General features: G+C 45.3%; 1 protein-coding gene across 4 annotated transcripts in view; it reads left to right on the plus strand.

The window, feature by feature from the left end:
- The window catches only part of LOC119967651 (muscular LMNA-interacting protein), a 229,085-nt gene that overhangs the window by 163,003 nt on the left and 50,372 nt on the right, over window positions 1–15,710 (plus strand). For all 4 annotated transcript variants that reach the window (XM_038800451.1, XM_038800453.1, XM_038800452.1 and 1 more), the window contains 3 exons: window positions 1,928–1,990; window positions 2,219–2,263; window positions 10,754–10,798. In XM_038800451.1, coding sequence (XP_038656379.1) covers window positions 1,928–1,990; window positions 2,219–2,263; window positions 10,754–10,798 — 153 coding nt within the window. The remainder of the gene's footprint in view (window positions 1–1,927; window positions 1,991–2,218; window positions 2,264–10,753; window positions 10,799–15,710) is intronic.

Raw genomic sequence — 15,710 nt, forward strand, 5'->3', positions numbered from 1 at the left:
GTGGTAACCACTGTGTCACCGTGCCACCTGGTGCAGTTATATTAAGTAACTTTGTGTTATGATCCTCCCCCAACCCCCGGCGACCCATAGAGCAAAATAACCATATTTACCAAATGATCCCCCAAATGAAGGAATTAATAACAAGATTTTACCATTTAACACAAATCAGAATCAATGTGGATTAACAGGCAAATAATACTTAAAATTAAAAAGGTAAATTTCACTTTAAATAGATGAGACAATAAAGCCAGGTCTTACACAACCACACTCATCTGCACCATTCCCTGCAGACCTGTGGCACTACAAGGCTATATGTTCCATAATATGCTGTTCATTATTCATGTAGGGTAGGTCAAGCTCCTATATGACAACCATTTTAGAATAGAATCATAGAATCCTTACAATGCAGAAGGAGGCCATTCAGCCCATCAAGTCTACACCGACCTCTAAAAGAATGAGCACCCTACCTAGGCCCACTCACCTACCCTATCCCCGTAAACCCACATAAGCTAAATATCCTTGGACACCAAGGTGTAATTTAGCATGACCAATCCACCTAACCTACACATCTTTAGACCATGGGAGGAAACCGGAACACCCGGAGGAAACCCACGATGACACAGGAAGAAAGTGCAACTCCACACAAACAGTCACCCAAGGCCACAATTGTACCTGGCTCCCTGGCGCTGTGAGTCAGCAGTGCTAACTATTGCACCACCGTGCCATCCCTTGGATTTTCATTTCCAATTTTCACGATTTTGATAACCATCATCAAGACATGCTTCTTAAAAACCCGTTGCTCACAATAGGCCTGATTATGTAAATTTTCAATGCTCTTTTTCAACCAACCAACCAATAACACTCTGGTTCACAGTTTTGCCTCTCCTGTTGAAACACAGTTCTTTAGCATCTTCAAGCTATTCCAGGCTTTAGACCTTTTTAGCCAGCTTCGCATTGCTAGTACCTGTCTCCTTTCTGCCAAGCAGAAAAATTGACCTCATCCCAAGAGTGATTTTCTTCTTCACAGGAGTTCAATGTCTTTGTCTCCTTTCTCTTTCTCTCTGCATCCGTGTACTGATTGTCTTTATCCTCCAGCTCTCTTATCATCTTTACAACAGTAGCTTTTTCGTCCATTATCTCTGTGACTGGCCACATGGCTTATGTCTTAACTTCCTTCCTGCTGGGACTGCTTTTAGGTCAAGGGTCAGCAGATCACATGGACCAGTATTTCGTATTATCCCAAAAAATTACAATCAATCCCTTTTGAAATTAGAAAGTCCCTTTTAAACATTCTTAAAAACAATTTGGCTCCCTGGACATTTTAATGAAATTACAATTTAAACTTAATCTGTTTCCGGGTGATGGATTGTTGTACTTGGTCTCCCAAATTAAAAGTTTAAATGATCAACAGTTGCCAAATTATTTCTTGTACATTTGTTTTCTATTAAATTTCCTGGGTGGGTAACATAATTCTATAATATAATTCTTACACCAGTAAATAGCATGGTGGAAGTTACATTGATAGGGAGTCGCACAATGCCACCAGTCAAGAAATGCAGCTCAATCCTAGATCTTAGTTTTTGTATACCTTGTTCAGGGGGTGACACTGTAGGAATCTCTGCCCTTGAGGAAAAAGCTTTCCTTATAACCCTAATTTCCAATCATGTTTTCAAAGGGTGAGTAGTTGTTGTAATCAATAAGGCAATCAAACGGGCCACATGTGGTGCAATGGTTAGCACTGGGACTGCCCTGGATTGGCCCTGCTAAATTGCCTCTTAATTGGAAAACAAAATTGGGTACTCTAAATTTATAAGCAAAAATAAGGCAATCAATGCATGTTGGAAGCAATGTAGATTAAAACATAAGGTTACAAAGAAATATTGATAGATCTTGGGTAAAACTTGATGGCAAATTGATTTCAATGCAGAAAAATGATCGACCAGAACATTTTACAAACAGTGATAAGCTAACAACAGTGGAGGTCCAGAAAGTATGTATCTCGTTTTTTGAAGTCTCATTTTAGATCTGTAATAAATTGCAATTCTTTTGAAATGCTTTTCAGCCTTTGCTACGTTTGGCTGACCTATTTTGAAGTCAGTGGGTTAATCATTGTGAACACCCATTCTTAAATAACAGCCTCAAGTGTCATCAAAGAAGAATGCTACCTTGTCTCTCCATTTCAGCTGCAAGGTAATTCTGGAATATTTTTCCTTTTCAGCACGTTAGCCCCACGCCGAAATCAGCTGGGAGAGAAACCAAATATGTGAGTATTTTTTTGGTGTGTTAAATATTGAGTTCAATCAGATTTCCTGACTTGCTGGATATGTTGAGTGTTTGGTACGCAAAACAAAACTATGTAGGATTACAGTTATTCTGCTTTTGGTGTGGGTTGCCAAAAATAGTAACCTTGCTCGTGTCTTAAAAGGAACCTGGACCTGCATCTGAAATGCTCTAAGCTGCAAGGCTATGGACCAGGTATTGGAGAATGGGATTAAAATGAGCAGCTAGTTTTTTTTTCTGGCCGATGCAAACATGACGGGCTGAATGGCCTCTTACTGCATTTCTATACTTCGATTAGCTGGAAAAGTTTAATTTACTCTTCCCCCCCCCCGCGAATAACTTTCTCGATATGCTTCAAACACTGTGATCAACTCAAACTGATCACTCGTTATTCAGGAACACCATCGAATATGACTTGGACTTTGAGGGGTGGGTATTAATTATCTCCTCCACTCCTGCTTGCTCGCATGGTCGAAAGCTCCAGGGTTTGGATTTCATTCTATAGCATTTAAGAAACAAAGAGATCATTCATGCATAGTGGCATTTATTTCTAACTTTTTAGCGTCCTCGAGTTCCTCCTGGTCCAACAGTCCAACCAACATTAGCTGGTGTTTAGCAGTGAAGACAAATTTGAAATTGAGAATTGAAAATACATTTGAAATTAAGAGTAAAAAAAGGAAGATTTTTTTTTAATACAAACAGTAATAGGTACATATTTTTCAGTCAGATGGCATTAATGGATTCAGAAGACCAGTAGATGTTCTTTCAAAGACAGAAGGAATCAGGAAAAAGTGCACACAGCCGTACCTCACTAGGACAATCCCACTGTCAAAAAGTTGTGGGTTCAAGTCCCACTCAGGGACTTCAGCACAGAACCGAGGTTGACACGGTTATATGAACCAGGGGAGTACAGTACTGTCAGAGGTACTGTCTTTCGGATGAGTTGCTAAGCCAAAGCTCTGTCTTTTTCTCGAGAATCCAGAGATCATGGAAGATCCAATATAAATGGCCCTTTCATGGTTCAACGAGCAATGATAGAAAACGTAGCAGTGCAACCATCTGAATGGGATCTGTACATGCCTTTGAGCTGGTGCCAAATTCAGGAGAGCAGTTCTGCCTTACAGCTGCCTAAATTGCAGGCCTCATTTTACATATTAAAGTGAGGAAATTATGCTGCGAGACTTTGATGAGCCTATAGCAACCTAATGAACAGTCCTTGAAGGGACTGGGGAAGATCAGTATTTACAATGAACTCAATGTAGTCAGGAGGAACAGGTATGCATGCCATGCTTCTACATTAACACTGCAGACTGTGCTTGTTTGCACTCACTCCCCTCCACTTCTTTTATACACCTCCCATTCTGTGGGATGTTACCAACCCAGGCAGCCAGCCTAAACTAAAGATGAGCGAAGTGGTGACTGGCCTCTGGAAGGTGTTGGAACTAGGGCATTGAGCATACAAACATATAAATTAGGAGCTGGCATAGGGACTCGGCCCCTCGAGCCTGCTCCGTCATTCAAGTAGATCATGACTCATCTGATTGTAACTTCAACCCCACATTTTACCTACCACTGATAACCTTTCACCCCCTTATTAATCAAGACTCTATCTAACTCTATCTAACATTCAAAGACTCTGCTTCCACTGCCTTTTGAGGAAGAGAGTTCCGAGACTCATGAGCCTCTGAGAGGAAAGATTTCTCCTCTTTGTCTGAAATAAGAGATCCCTAGTTCTAGCTTCTCCAACAAGCTTAAACATCCTCTCCACATCCACCCTGTCAGTACCCCTCAGGAACTTAAAGGTTTTTGATTAAGTCGCCTCTTACTCTTCTTGCTCTTCTAAAATCTAGTGCAGGGGTTCCCGGCTTCGTCACTCCTCCAATTTCTTCCATTGGGCAGGAGATACAAAAAGTCTGAGAACACGCATGAACAGATTCAAAACAGCTTCTTTCCCGCTGTTACCAGACTCCTAAATGCCCCTTTTATGGACTGACCTGATTAATACTACACCCCTGTATGCTTCACCCGATGCCGGTGTCTATGTATTTACATTGTGTACCTTGTGTTGCCCTATTATGTATTTTCTGTTTATTTAATTTTCTTTTCATGTACTTAATGATCTGTTTGAGCTGCTTGCGGAAAAATACTTTTCACGGTACCTCAGTACACGTGACAATAAACAAACAAATCCAATTCCAAATTGCAGTCTGTGGAAGCCTCGGGGTCCGTGGTAGCGTTGCAGGGTGTCTGCGGCAAGACGGGCATAGAAGCACATTTGTAAAATGTGAAAAATGCTGCAGAGTGTGGACAGCAGAGTGATGGGAAGAGTGGGCTCCAGAGTTGGATACGGAGCAGGCTTCAGAGCGGAGGGCAGAGCACGTCTCAGAGTGGGGGCCCGAGTGGGAACTGGAAGGGACCTCTGTTCTAGTGGATACAAGCTGAGGCCGGAATTCTCCGGCCGTTGGGATTCTCTGTTTCTGCCTCCAGTGGGTTTCCCAGTGGCATAGGATGGCTTTAATGGAAATCCCATTGACATGTGGCAGGAGATGAGAATCCCGCCGCTAACGAGCGGCGTATCGTTCAAACAAACGCCGCTGGGGGACTGGATAATCCTGCCCCTAATCTCTCCTAATATCATAAGATAACCAACCCATTCATGGTATTAGTCTCACAAACCTTCTCTGAATTTCTTCTAACATAGTTACATCTTTCCCTAAATAAGGAGACGTGTTCTGAGCACCACCTTTTCGAGCACCTAGTGACCGCCCAAGTGTATTTGCAAATATCAAACACTCTCATATAGTTGATGTCCCTTTTTTGTGGTGAAATAGATGCTATCAGAGAAATCAAATATAGACAAGATATACCTTCGCCATACCTTTTCGGATATTAGGAATTAGGAAATGGCACTTTGTCACAAATACATTCACCAGCTACATGCCCCCTCACATTGATCCCTGGCCAAGCCACCCTCCCATGACCCCTTAACATTAACCGTTGGAAGTGTCATGAGAATTTCACTTTAAGAAATGTTTGTCTGCTCATGTTACTGCAGTGATGTCAGAGTGTGGGCGGAGCTGAGCTCTGGCTCTGCTTTTTAGTTTCACTTTGAGAAAAGCTTGGGTGTGTCTGTGTTTCTTTGCTTTCATTTTTTCAGTGTTGGAGCTGATGCCAGACAAAACAGGTGCACTGTTGTTCTCTCTGCCATGAAAAGACTATCTCTTGATCATTTGGTGAATTCAGAATTATAAATGTTTTCAGTAGTGAATGTAAACCTGATGGGCCTCTGTTAAAAGGTGTTTCTTTTGTCTTCTGGATGTTATTTGGGAAGTTATTAAGGATTACTTAGTGTTGTATTCTTTGGGGGTTGTATTTGAATTAATGGTTGCTAAGATATTCGCTATGTTTTAAAAATGTTAACTTGAGTTCATAGAATAAACATTGATTTGCTTTAAAAAAATAGTTTTCCATATCTGCTGTCCCACACCTGTAGAGTGGGCCGTGTGCTCCCCATACCACAATCTATTAAGAGTTGTGGGTCAGGTGAACTCCATGATACACTTTGGGGTTCTCTGAACCCTGGTCCATAACAGAAGTAGTATCCACTTTAGGAGTGGGTAATCCAAAAAGTGTTCACGCACAGGCCTCCCCATCACACACTCCCCTCACACAAATACACACCCGCCCCTCCTCACACACAACTCACCGCACCCCCACCACCACTCTGTCACACACGCCCCACATTCCCACACTCTGAGACCTGCACCAGCTCCCCCCCCCCAACCCCCACCGGCTCCGTGACCTGCTCTGGCACCAGCTATGGACCCCTTCCAGGAATCACCCCCCATCCCTAGCTCAGGCACCCACTCTGGCACCCGCTCCTGGTACCCACTCTGAGGCTTGCTCCGTCTGCCTGCTCGGAGTTCTGAAGCAGTCTAGTGCTAGAATCAAACAGAAAGGAATGATCGAATTGAGACCAATTCTGCTCTTGAATATTTATCTCATTATTTGTATCCCTTTATGCTAGAACTGTCATTGGGTATATTTTCATTTTGTCTGAGTTACATTTTCTGTTTCTGTTTTTAGTACAAACGTTGTTTCAAGGTACACATGGACTGCATGTCATGTTTCATATTGTCTGGGACATCAGCATCTTAGTTGTGTCACTTACGTCACACTTGGGGTAAACTATCCCTCGTTTCAGAGAGAAGTGCTGATGGCACAGATCCATTGGGAGCAGAAATCCCTCTGTACTCAGTTTTAACAAAGTTCTCCAACTTCATGAATCAAATTACCAACATTTTCTTAAAATAGAGGACAGAATAATTTCACTTGAACATGTCCATCAGTTCATTAAGAGTAGCACACAGGAATTTCTCCCATGGGACCAGAGAAGCAAGCAGCCGCAAGAACTTTAAATGTGTTTTCCTCCAACCCTTGAGGGAAGCAACCCATTTACTTCCACTCTGAGCTGACAATGATAGCATTGTTGAAGTATTTATTGGGGGGACGCCATTGATAGGAAACTAATCGGAAAAGATTTGAATGTTGGGGACCTGGAGATGCTGGACAGTCTTGAAAACAAACATGATAACAGGAATGGTAGGTAGATGAGTCTATTCAGGGATGTTTATTAGTGTTACAAGTCGGCTTATATTAACACTGCATTGAAGTTACTGTGAAAATCCCCTAGTTGCCAAACTCGGGCGCCTGTTCGGGTACACAGAGGGAGAATTCAGAATGTCCACTTCACCTAACAGCATGTCTGGCATACTTGTGAGAGGAAACCGGAGCACCCGGAGGAAACCCACACAGATACGGGGAGAATGTGTAGACTCCACACAGGCAGTGACGCAAGCCGGGGTTTGAACCTGAGACCCTGGTGCTATGAAGCAACACTGTATTACCGTGCCGCCCCATGACATATAACAGCCATTGTGATCGAATGATGATCATATTGTAGTGTTGAATACTGAAGAGGCAGTAACTTAGCTGTGGAAAAGTTTCACACTCATGCAATGTGGGGTGCTTTTGTAGGGTGAAGCTGGTGCAGCTTCTTGGCGCAGGTTAGAAGAAACTGTACATTGTATGTAACTGCTGCACCTGAGCTGCGACTGCTTGCCTCTGCCAGGCAGGCGGCTGAAATGGAAAAACTTTCCAACTCCTTTACTAACATCCCTTGCCTCAATAAAAACTAATTTTTAAAAAGAAAAATAACCACTTATTACATTTAAGTATTAGTGTATAAAAAGTTGTATTGCTACAGTAAAGTAATTGATTTTGACTTTTTAAATTAAGGTGAACAGGTAAACATAAAGGACTTTGAAAGGACAGTATAAAGTTTCACCATGATTCTACATGCTTTTTGCACTAGACTGACACTTCACTATAGAAGGGAGTGAGTATCGCGTATTTGTAGATAGTGGGAAATCAATTTCAACTTGTTATTGGTCAATTGAAAGAACTTTTATTGATCAATATAGTGCCTTTCCTGTCATCAACATGTTCAATGCCCTTCATAGGTAACCATAGAATCCCTACAGTGCAGAAGGAAGCCATTCAGCTGATCATGTTCACACCGACCCATTGAAAGAGCACCCTACTCAGGCCCAATCCCCGCCATATCCCCGTAACCTCACTTAATCTTTGGACACGAAGGGGCAATTTGGCATGGCCAATCAACTTAATCTGTACATTGTTGGGAGGAAACCGGAGCACCCAGAGGAAACCCACACAGTCACAGGGAGAGCCTGCAAACTCCACACAGACATTCACGCAAGGCTGGTATTGAACCCATGTCCCTGGCGCTATGAGGCAGCAGTGCTAACCACTGTACCACCGTGCCTAATGAACTACCTTTGAAGTTTTGTCACTGTAACTTGGATAAGCATAATGTTTTGCACAAAGCCTCCCATAAACAACAATGAGATAAATAATTTGTGCATCTATTTAATTTGCATTCTCGCTGAAGTTGAATTTGATTTCCCACTATCTACAAATACGCGATACTCACTCCCTTCTATAGTGAAGTGTCAGTCTGAGTCAGAGAGTGGAATTTGAATTTACAAACGCCTGACTCGGACACTCGCACGCTATCACTTAACCAAGCTTCAATGGATCTATATTCCATTTATCAAAATAGAGTTTCCACTTTGGGCACAATCCTTAACCTGGTACAAATTGTGCTGTTTTTCAGAAATGAAGTTATGGTTCAAGTATCTGCTCAAACTAATTGCATAAGCAAAAACATTAAATCCTCAATGAGCTACCATGATCAGGTAATGTAATAGAATATAATTCTATATGACAAGGTGGCACAGTAGTTAGCACTGCTGCCTCACAGCGCCAGGGACTCGGGTTCAGTTCTGACCTTGGATCACTGTCTGCGTGGAGTCTGCACGTTCTCCCCATGGCTGCGTGGGTTTCCTCTGGGTGCTCCGGTTTCCTTCCACAGTCCAAAGATGTGTTGGTTAGGTGGATTGATCATGCTAAATGGCCCCTCAGTGTCCAAAAAGATGTATAGGTCAGGTGGGGCTATGGGATAGGGTGGGGGAGTTTGCCTAGATAGAGTGCTCTGTTTTAAAGGAGGGGCTGAAGGAATTTTATGGTCCTGTGTTTTTATTTGTATTTATTTTTTCCACTTTAAAAATATTCCTTGGTTATATTTAAGAGCAGAAATGTGATAAAATGTTATGACTTCAGCAACAGCAACAACATTTTACATATGCATAGTATCTGCAACATATTAAAATGTTCCAGTGTGCTTAACAGGAGCATTAGCATGCATCAAGATATATAGGATAATAGGGCTCATGGCCACAGTTCTTCAAAGAGATGAGAGGAAGTTGGGTTGAGGAAGGGATTTCCAGAGCTTACGCCTGGGCACCTGGAGGCATTGCCTTCAATGGTGGAGCCATTAAAATCGGAAATGCTCAAGAGGCTGGAATTGGAGGAGTGTAAATGCCTCACAGGATTGTTGAACTGGAGTGGTTTGCAGGGAAAGGAAGGGGCAAGGATGAGAATTGTAAAATTGAGATTTTGCTTAATCAAAACTAGTGAGCAGAAAGATGATGGATGAAGCTGGAATTTAATTTATCGCAATATAAATAAACGTTTTATGAAGAATGCCTGTCAACCTCCTGTGAGTAACAATTTTAAATAGCTGAAACTAACTTTAAAAAAATGGTGTAGAATCATGCAGTTTCATCAGGACATGGCAATCAGTTTCTTTGTTAGGTAAAGACATTTAAATTTGTACCCAGAACAATAGCTTAATTTGGAAAGCCTCTTTGATGGCTTGCAATCATTGCAATCAGCAGTAACTTGCCATTCTGATTTCTTCAATGTAGAGCTGTGGCCAGTTTTGTTGAATGGGACAAGTTTCCGATTCGATGTTTTTGTAAACCAATGTTGAAGATCATTGAAATGCAAATTGCACTCAATGTAACTTGCACTTAAAATTCTGTAATCACCTTCGCTGATTTCACCAATTTCTGATGGAATGTGTTGGTTTTACCTAGCGGAGACTCGAGGTGCAGATCTAATTAGTTTACGTAGTTACAGCAAACAAAAAAAGATGTTTTCAAACCTTGTTGTAAGACAACATATATTTATAGGATATGTGTTTCCGCCACAAAGGTGCATTCTGGGACAGGTTCTGTTCGAGAAGTTTTTTCAACGGGTAATTCACATGGCTATGGGATTCAAAGTATAGATCTAGAGCTGCATTTGCACTGCAATCAACATAGTGCACTTTTTGACGCCTTTGTAATTAAATAGCAAGAAACATTTAGCACTGTTGCTTCATAGCAAAGGGACCCGAGTTCAATTCCAGACTTGGGTGACTGTGTCTTTGTGGAATTCGTACGTTCTCCCCGTGTCGGTGTGGGTTTCCTCCAGGTGCTCCGGTTTCCTCCCACAACCCAAAGATGTGCAGGTTAGGTGGATTGGCCATGCTAAAATGCTAAATTGCCCCGCAGTGTCCAAAAGATTAGGTGGAGTTACGGGGTTAGGGTGGGAGCATGGGCCTAGGTAGGGTGCTCCTTCAGAGAGTTGGTGTAGACTCGATGGGCCGAATGGCCTTGTTCTGCACTGGAGGGATTCTATGCTTGAGAGTGAAATTGTGATTTTTGACATTGGAGCAAGCAGTGACAGACCAGCTTTATTCTGAGGCAATATCATGCACTTCAAAATCGCAGGTGAACAATGCTGTTCATTGCAACATTAGAATGTTCTCCCTTTTTATACAGAGGATGAATGGCCACTTGCTTCACTATGGTTACTGGAGGTTCTGGTACACTGTTGGAATGCTGCCAGTTGCCTGTTGCCATCTCAGAATATTTTCTTATCTGTTGTCAGCAACCACTGGAGTTAGGTTATTTGACCTATTTGTTTCTTACAACATCCTCTTGCTCTCTGCAACCCATTGTTCCAACGTGCCTGCTGCTTTGTAACGTCCTTTTATATTTTTCAGGCCAATCTTCATCTGTCAGTCTCTGAGTCCACAGAGAACAGGCCTGTAAGTACTCCCTGCAACCATTTCTCCTGGCTGTTTAAGATTGCTGTTTGCTGTGTTCTGTGTGGGTGTTAATCTGTCAGTGACACTGAAGAGATATTCATCACCATGAATGTCAGCAGCTCATGTTGTCTTTCACCATCTGGTTTTCTATTCCTGAGCACGCATGTCTGGGGGGAAAGCGGCAAAAAGGTTTAGCCTCGGCTGTGGGCATTTTGGGGTGATCTTTCCTCCACTCTCGTGATGGTGAAAATGATATGGTGAAGTCTGCCGCCACATCCTCACCTCAAACGGCATTTGTTTTACTTTCCCCTGACCTGTCTGTAAATGCTGACACTGGCACGGGACAGCTTGAATTCACCTCTATTAGCCTTTCTTCTGCCATTTCCCAGCAAGACTTGGGAAACGATGGTCGGAAGGCAGGGGGGTGAATGGGAGGTGGGGCGAGGATTTGGCACGAAGATCCATAAACTCATTGCAGGAGGAGGGCCTAAAAATTGCCTCTCCTCCTACCGTTTCAGTCCCATCTACATATTTATGATATCTCAGATGAGGAATGACACAAAATCCCCCTTGCCTTCAGCCATCTGCTCCTTTGAGGTCCTTTGTCCCTTATCCTGGTGCTCCAGTATCCGTCTGTCCCACACAACTCCTCTGTTTTCATTTCTGGCACTGGTAGTCTCCCTCTTGGTAATGGGGATCGCACTGGGAGCTTAGCATGCATGAGAATTATCCCAGTCAGAATAATGGCTTTTCAAATGGTTCCTTACAATTGCTTCATTTCATCTGCAATTCGACAACCCCCACAGCGTTGTCGATCTTCAAATTTGATCATTAACGTCATTACTGCTCGAAATCGGAAAAACAGAGCCAACGAAGGAAAATAATTGTCTTTCATTCTCTTATTACTTTTTTGATGTAGAAAGCATGAGTATTGGGAAGGTTAAAGATTGGCAGAGCGACTTTCAAAATGTAGGTTGTGGGCTGTAGATGAAGTGGTTATGAAACTAATGAAATTGTCTTTGGGGGAAATGATCTTCCAAACTCATGACCACTACCATCTAAAGGAAAAAGGCAGTAGGTACATGGGAACACCGCTAAGCCACCCACTATCTTTACTTGGAAGTAAATTGCCAACCATCAGTGCTGCTGGGTCAAAATCCTGGAGCTCCCTCCCTAACAGCACAGTGGATGTACCTATTCCTTATGGTCTGTCAAGGTTCAAGAGGCAGCTCACCACCAACTTCTCAAGGCAATTAGGGTTTGGCAGTAAATGCTGGCCTAGCCAGCGAAGCCCACATCCCAAGAATGAATTGAACAAAACTGATCTCAAACTGGCTTTCTCTGTCCTCTTCAGCATATAACATAATATCCTTGCGTTGAGGTAGAAAAGCTTATTAGCTATTCTTGGCCCCAACTCGTTTTCATTTTGGAAGTATATGGATAGTTCACAGCACAACTCTTTGCAACCAAATACCTTCAACACCTTTCTGGAACGTCAGGAGACTGACAGATTTCCCATTGTAAACTTAAACTGCTTCCATTGTTAAGTACCGTTACCTTGCACCTCCCTCCCTGCAACACAATCTCTGTCTTCCTTTAGTAAAAGAAAAATACTGCGGATTATGGAAATCTGAAATAGCATCAGAAAATGCTGGATAAACTCAGCAGGTCTGGTAGCATCTGTGGAGAGAAACAGAGTTAATGGGCACGATTTAACTAAAAGGTTTTTAAGTGTGGTACCGAGCAGCAACTACTGCAACGATCGGACCGGCGAGGCCTTCACCACTATAAAACGTCAATTGGTCTCACTTAACGAGGCCAACCCCACTAAGCCATGCCACTGAGGAGACGATTCAGGGATGCCGACCTGCGCAGATTGTTGGTTGCGGTAGAGGCTTGATGGATTACCCTGTTTCCCAAGGGTCAGCCACAGAGCAGCCAATGCCGCCTGGGAGGAAGGGGCAGCGGCCTTCAGCTCGGGTACCATTCCTAGGAGGGCCGGCACCTAGCGCAGTAAGAATCATAGAATCATAAAATGTACAGTGCAGAAGGAGGCCATTCAGCCCATCGAGTCTGCACCGGCCCTTGGAAAGAGCACCCCACTTAAGCCCCACACCTCCACTCTATCCCCTTTATCCTGGAAGCCAGTAAACCCACCTACCCTTTTTGTACACTAAGGGCAATTTAGCATGGTCAATCCACCTAACTTGCACATCTTTGGACTGTGGGAGGAAACCGGAGCACCCGGAGGAAACCCACACAGACACGGGGAGAACGTGCAGACTCCGCACAGACAGTGACCCAAGCCGGGAATCGAACCTGGGACCCTGGAGCTGTGAAGCAACTATGCTCACCACTGTGCTACCGTGCTGCCCTACGATTGAAGAAGTTTAATGTGCTCCATTAGGCCGGGAAGTTTGGCACCGGACCCCGACATCCCCCCCCCCCCCCCCCACCCCCCCCCCCCCCCCCCCCCCCCCCCCCCCCCCAAGAATGTCCCTGGCACCGTTCCGGGTCCCCGCCCACCCATATCCAGGAATGCCACCCTATACTCCCAACCCCCTTCTCTGTATACCCCCCATTTACCCCTTCCCTCCGTATCCCCATCCTCCTGTACTCCACATCCCCCTCTGTATCCCGGCAGAAGTTGGCCCACAACAGATGGGAGATTGCCCAGACGTGCTGGGCATCAAAGTCCTCACCCCCTACGAGGAATGGGTGCTGGAGGTTGCGGGGTTGGCCAAGGGCAGGTCTGTCACTGCCATAGATGCTGGCGTATGCTGCAGAGGGGAGGATCGACCGGCCCTCACCCAGACCATCCGTCATAAGTGAGTTGTTAATGCAATGCAGACCAATGCATCCATCTCACTCACCTGTCTCCCCCCCCCCCCCCCCCCCCCCCCCCCCTCAACCTACCCCCACCCCCCCATTTCCCCTGCCATCTGACACGCCCAACCCATGCACCCCCGGCTGCAGCTCACCGGACCCCACACCCACCCTCTGGTGCAGATATGTCCCCGTGTTGGGGCCCAGCCCCTGGGTGTTCGGATGTTGGCCACTGCATCCATGGTGTTGCTTCCTGCGATGTTCAGTCACAGTGTTCACCATCACCATCCGATTGGGATCTGAAGCTATAACTCCGATATGCAACATGGCATGCCCACCCATGGTATCCACTTGGGAGCTGTCACTTAAATAATGCCTGTTGAGTGCTCACCACACCCATCATCAGCACGTGTTGGTGGGGGGAGGGAGGGGAGGCACGCAGAGACGAGAGAGAGAGAGGCATCGAGGACCTCCATATCCGGGAAGCTGGGGCATGGAGTTGGAGCCTTCAGCCGTTCGGCCAAATGCCTCCACGGTCAGTGGGAGTTATGGGTGGTCAGTGAGACGGACAGGCAGGGGCTGGGGTTGCCCTCATAACAGGTATACACAATCCAGGGGGTGGCATGGCTGATCCGCAGGCACTGGGACACCCCCCCCATCCCCCTCCCCAGCCCAAAGAGAGATAAATCCAGTGAAATCACACGCTTGTGCAATGAAGGGAGGAGGGTGGGGCAGTTGGGAGCCCCCCCCCCCCCCCCCCCCCATTGCTCTCCCGCCACACCCCTGCCATCCACAATGCCCTGTCTATGCAGTGAGAGTCCTTGCTCTCCGGCCCCACACCCTATGCCCCAGACACCCGCACCTAGGCCGGGAGCTGGTCCCCTCATGGCGCACGCACCCATCTTCTGCTTACCAAAAAGTCCTCTGTGGTAGGGCCCAGCCCCGGTGTACTCAGAATTTGGCTCCAGCAGAATCCAGGCATCATGGTCTGATTGGGATGCCAGGCAATAACTCCCACATGCTACACGGCATGTCCACCCACGTGAATCCACTTGGGAGCCGTGAACTGCTCACTTAACTATGATTGCCAATTCCCAATTAGCAATAACCAGAGGCCTCTGCGGCTAGTAGATGGGTGGGGCAGGTGTACTGGGGCTGTGCCCCTGGAACGGCATCACACGGTCCAGGGGTTGGCATGGTGGGTCCGCAGGTGCTGAGACACTCCACCGCCCCATCCCCAGCCAAGGCCATGGGCGGCCACACCACCACCACCCCCCTGACCGGCTAAGCACCTCCCTGCCCCCCCCCCACCCCCAACCTATCGTGGTCCACCCCGACAGAGGCTGCCCCCCCCCCCCAGGGTCTCCCCTACCTCCACTCCGAGCATTGGGGCAGAAATCCCAGTGCCTCTGGGCTCATTGCCTGTGAGCAAAGATGGCTATTCATCCCAGCAATCTTTTGCCAGGATTACGTTTTTAAAAAGGGGTACTAATCGGCACCCCCGTGTTCCCTTGCTGGGGAGGCCGTTAGACAGAGGATCGCTCCCGTATGGAGATTAGGCTTGAGTGGTAATTATTGTTTTCTCACCGTGCTATGGCGGGATCCTAATTTCGTCAATGGGGGCAGGCTGGTTAGATCGCAAACAGATTGACACCCGGTGCGGTTCTCGATTTTGGCCTGTCCCGCTATCTAATGACCTTGTAGATCAAATCACACCCAACCTTTCGGATCCAAATGATCCTTCCACAGAAGTCTTCCTTTGATCTCTAACAAGCAAACCACCAATCTTAATGCTGGTAGACTTCTGCACAAGTCACATGACTATATTAATTTTTAACCTAAATTGAAAGATACGGTTCCAAAAAAATAATAAACTAATAAACCCGTGCTTTAGACTGTGTTTTAATTGGATAGATCCAGTAGGCTCTGTGCCAAAATGTAATGCGATTATCTGTACCCATCCCTTTCCTTCTTGTGGATGAATCAAAGCTCTGTAATGTTCTATTCTATGTGTAGGCTCTAGGGAATTAATGAATAACACAAATTCTGAATATCGTTTCAGGTGTAAAATACTTACGTCTTGTTA

Source organism: Scyliorhinus canicula, chromosome 6 (genome assembly GCF_902713615.1).
Source record: "Scyliorhinus canicula chromosome 6, sScyCan1.1, whole genome shotgun sequence".
In the NCBI taxonomy this organism is placed as follows: domain Eukaryota; kingdom Metazoa; phylum Chordata; class Chondrichthyes; order Carcharhiniformes; family Scyliorhinidae; genus Scyliorhinus; species Scyliorhinus canicula.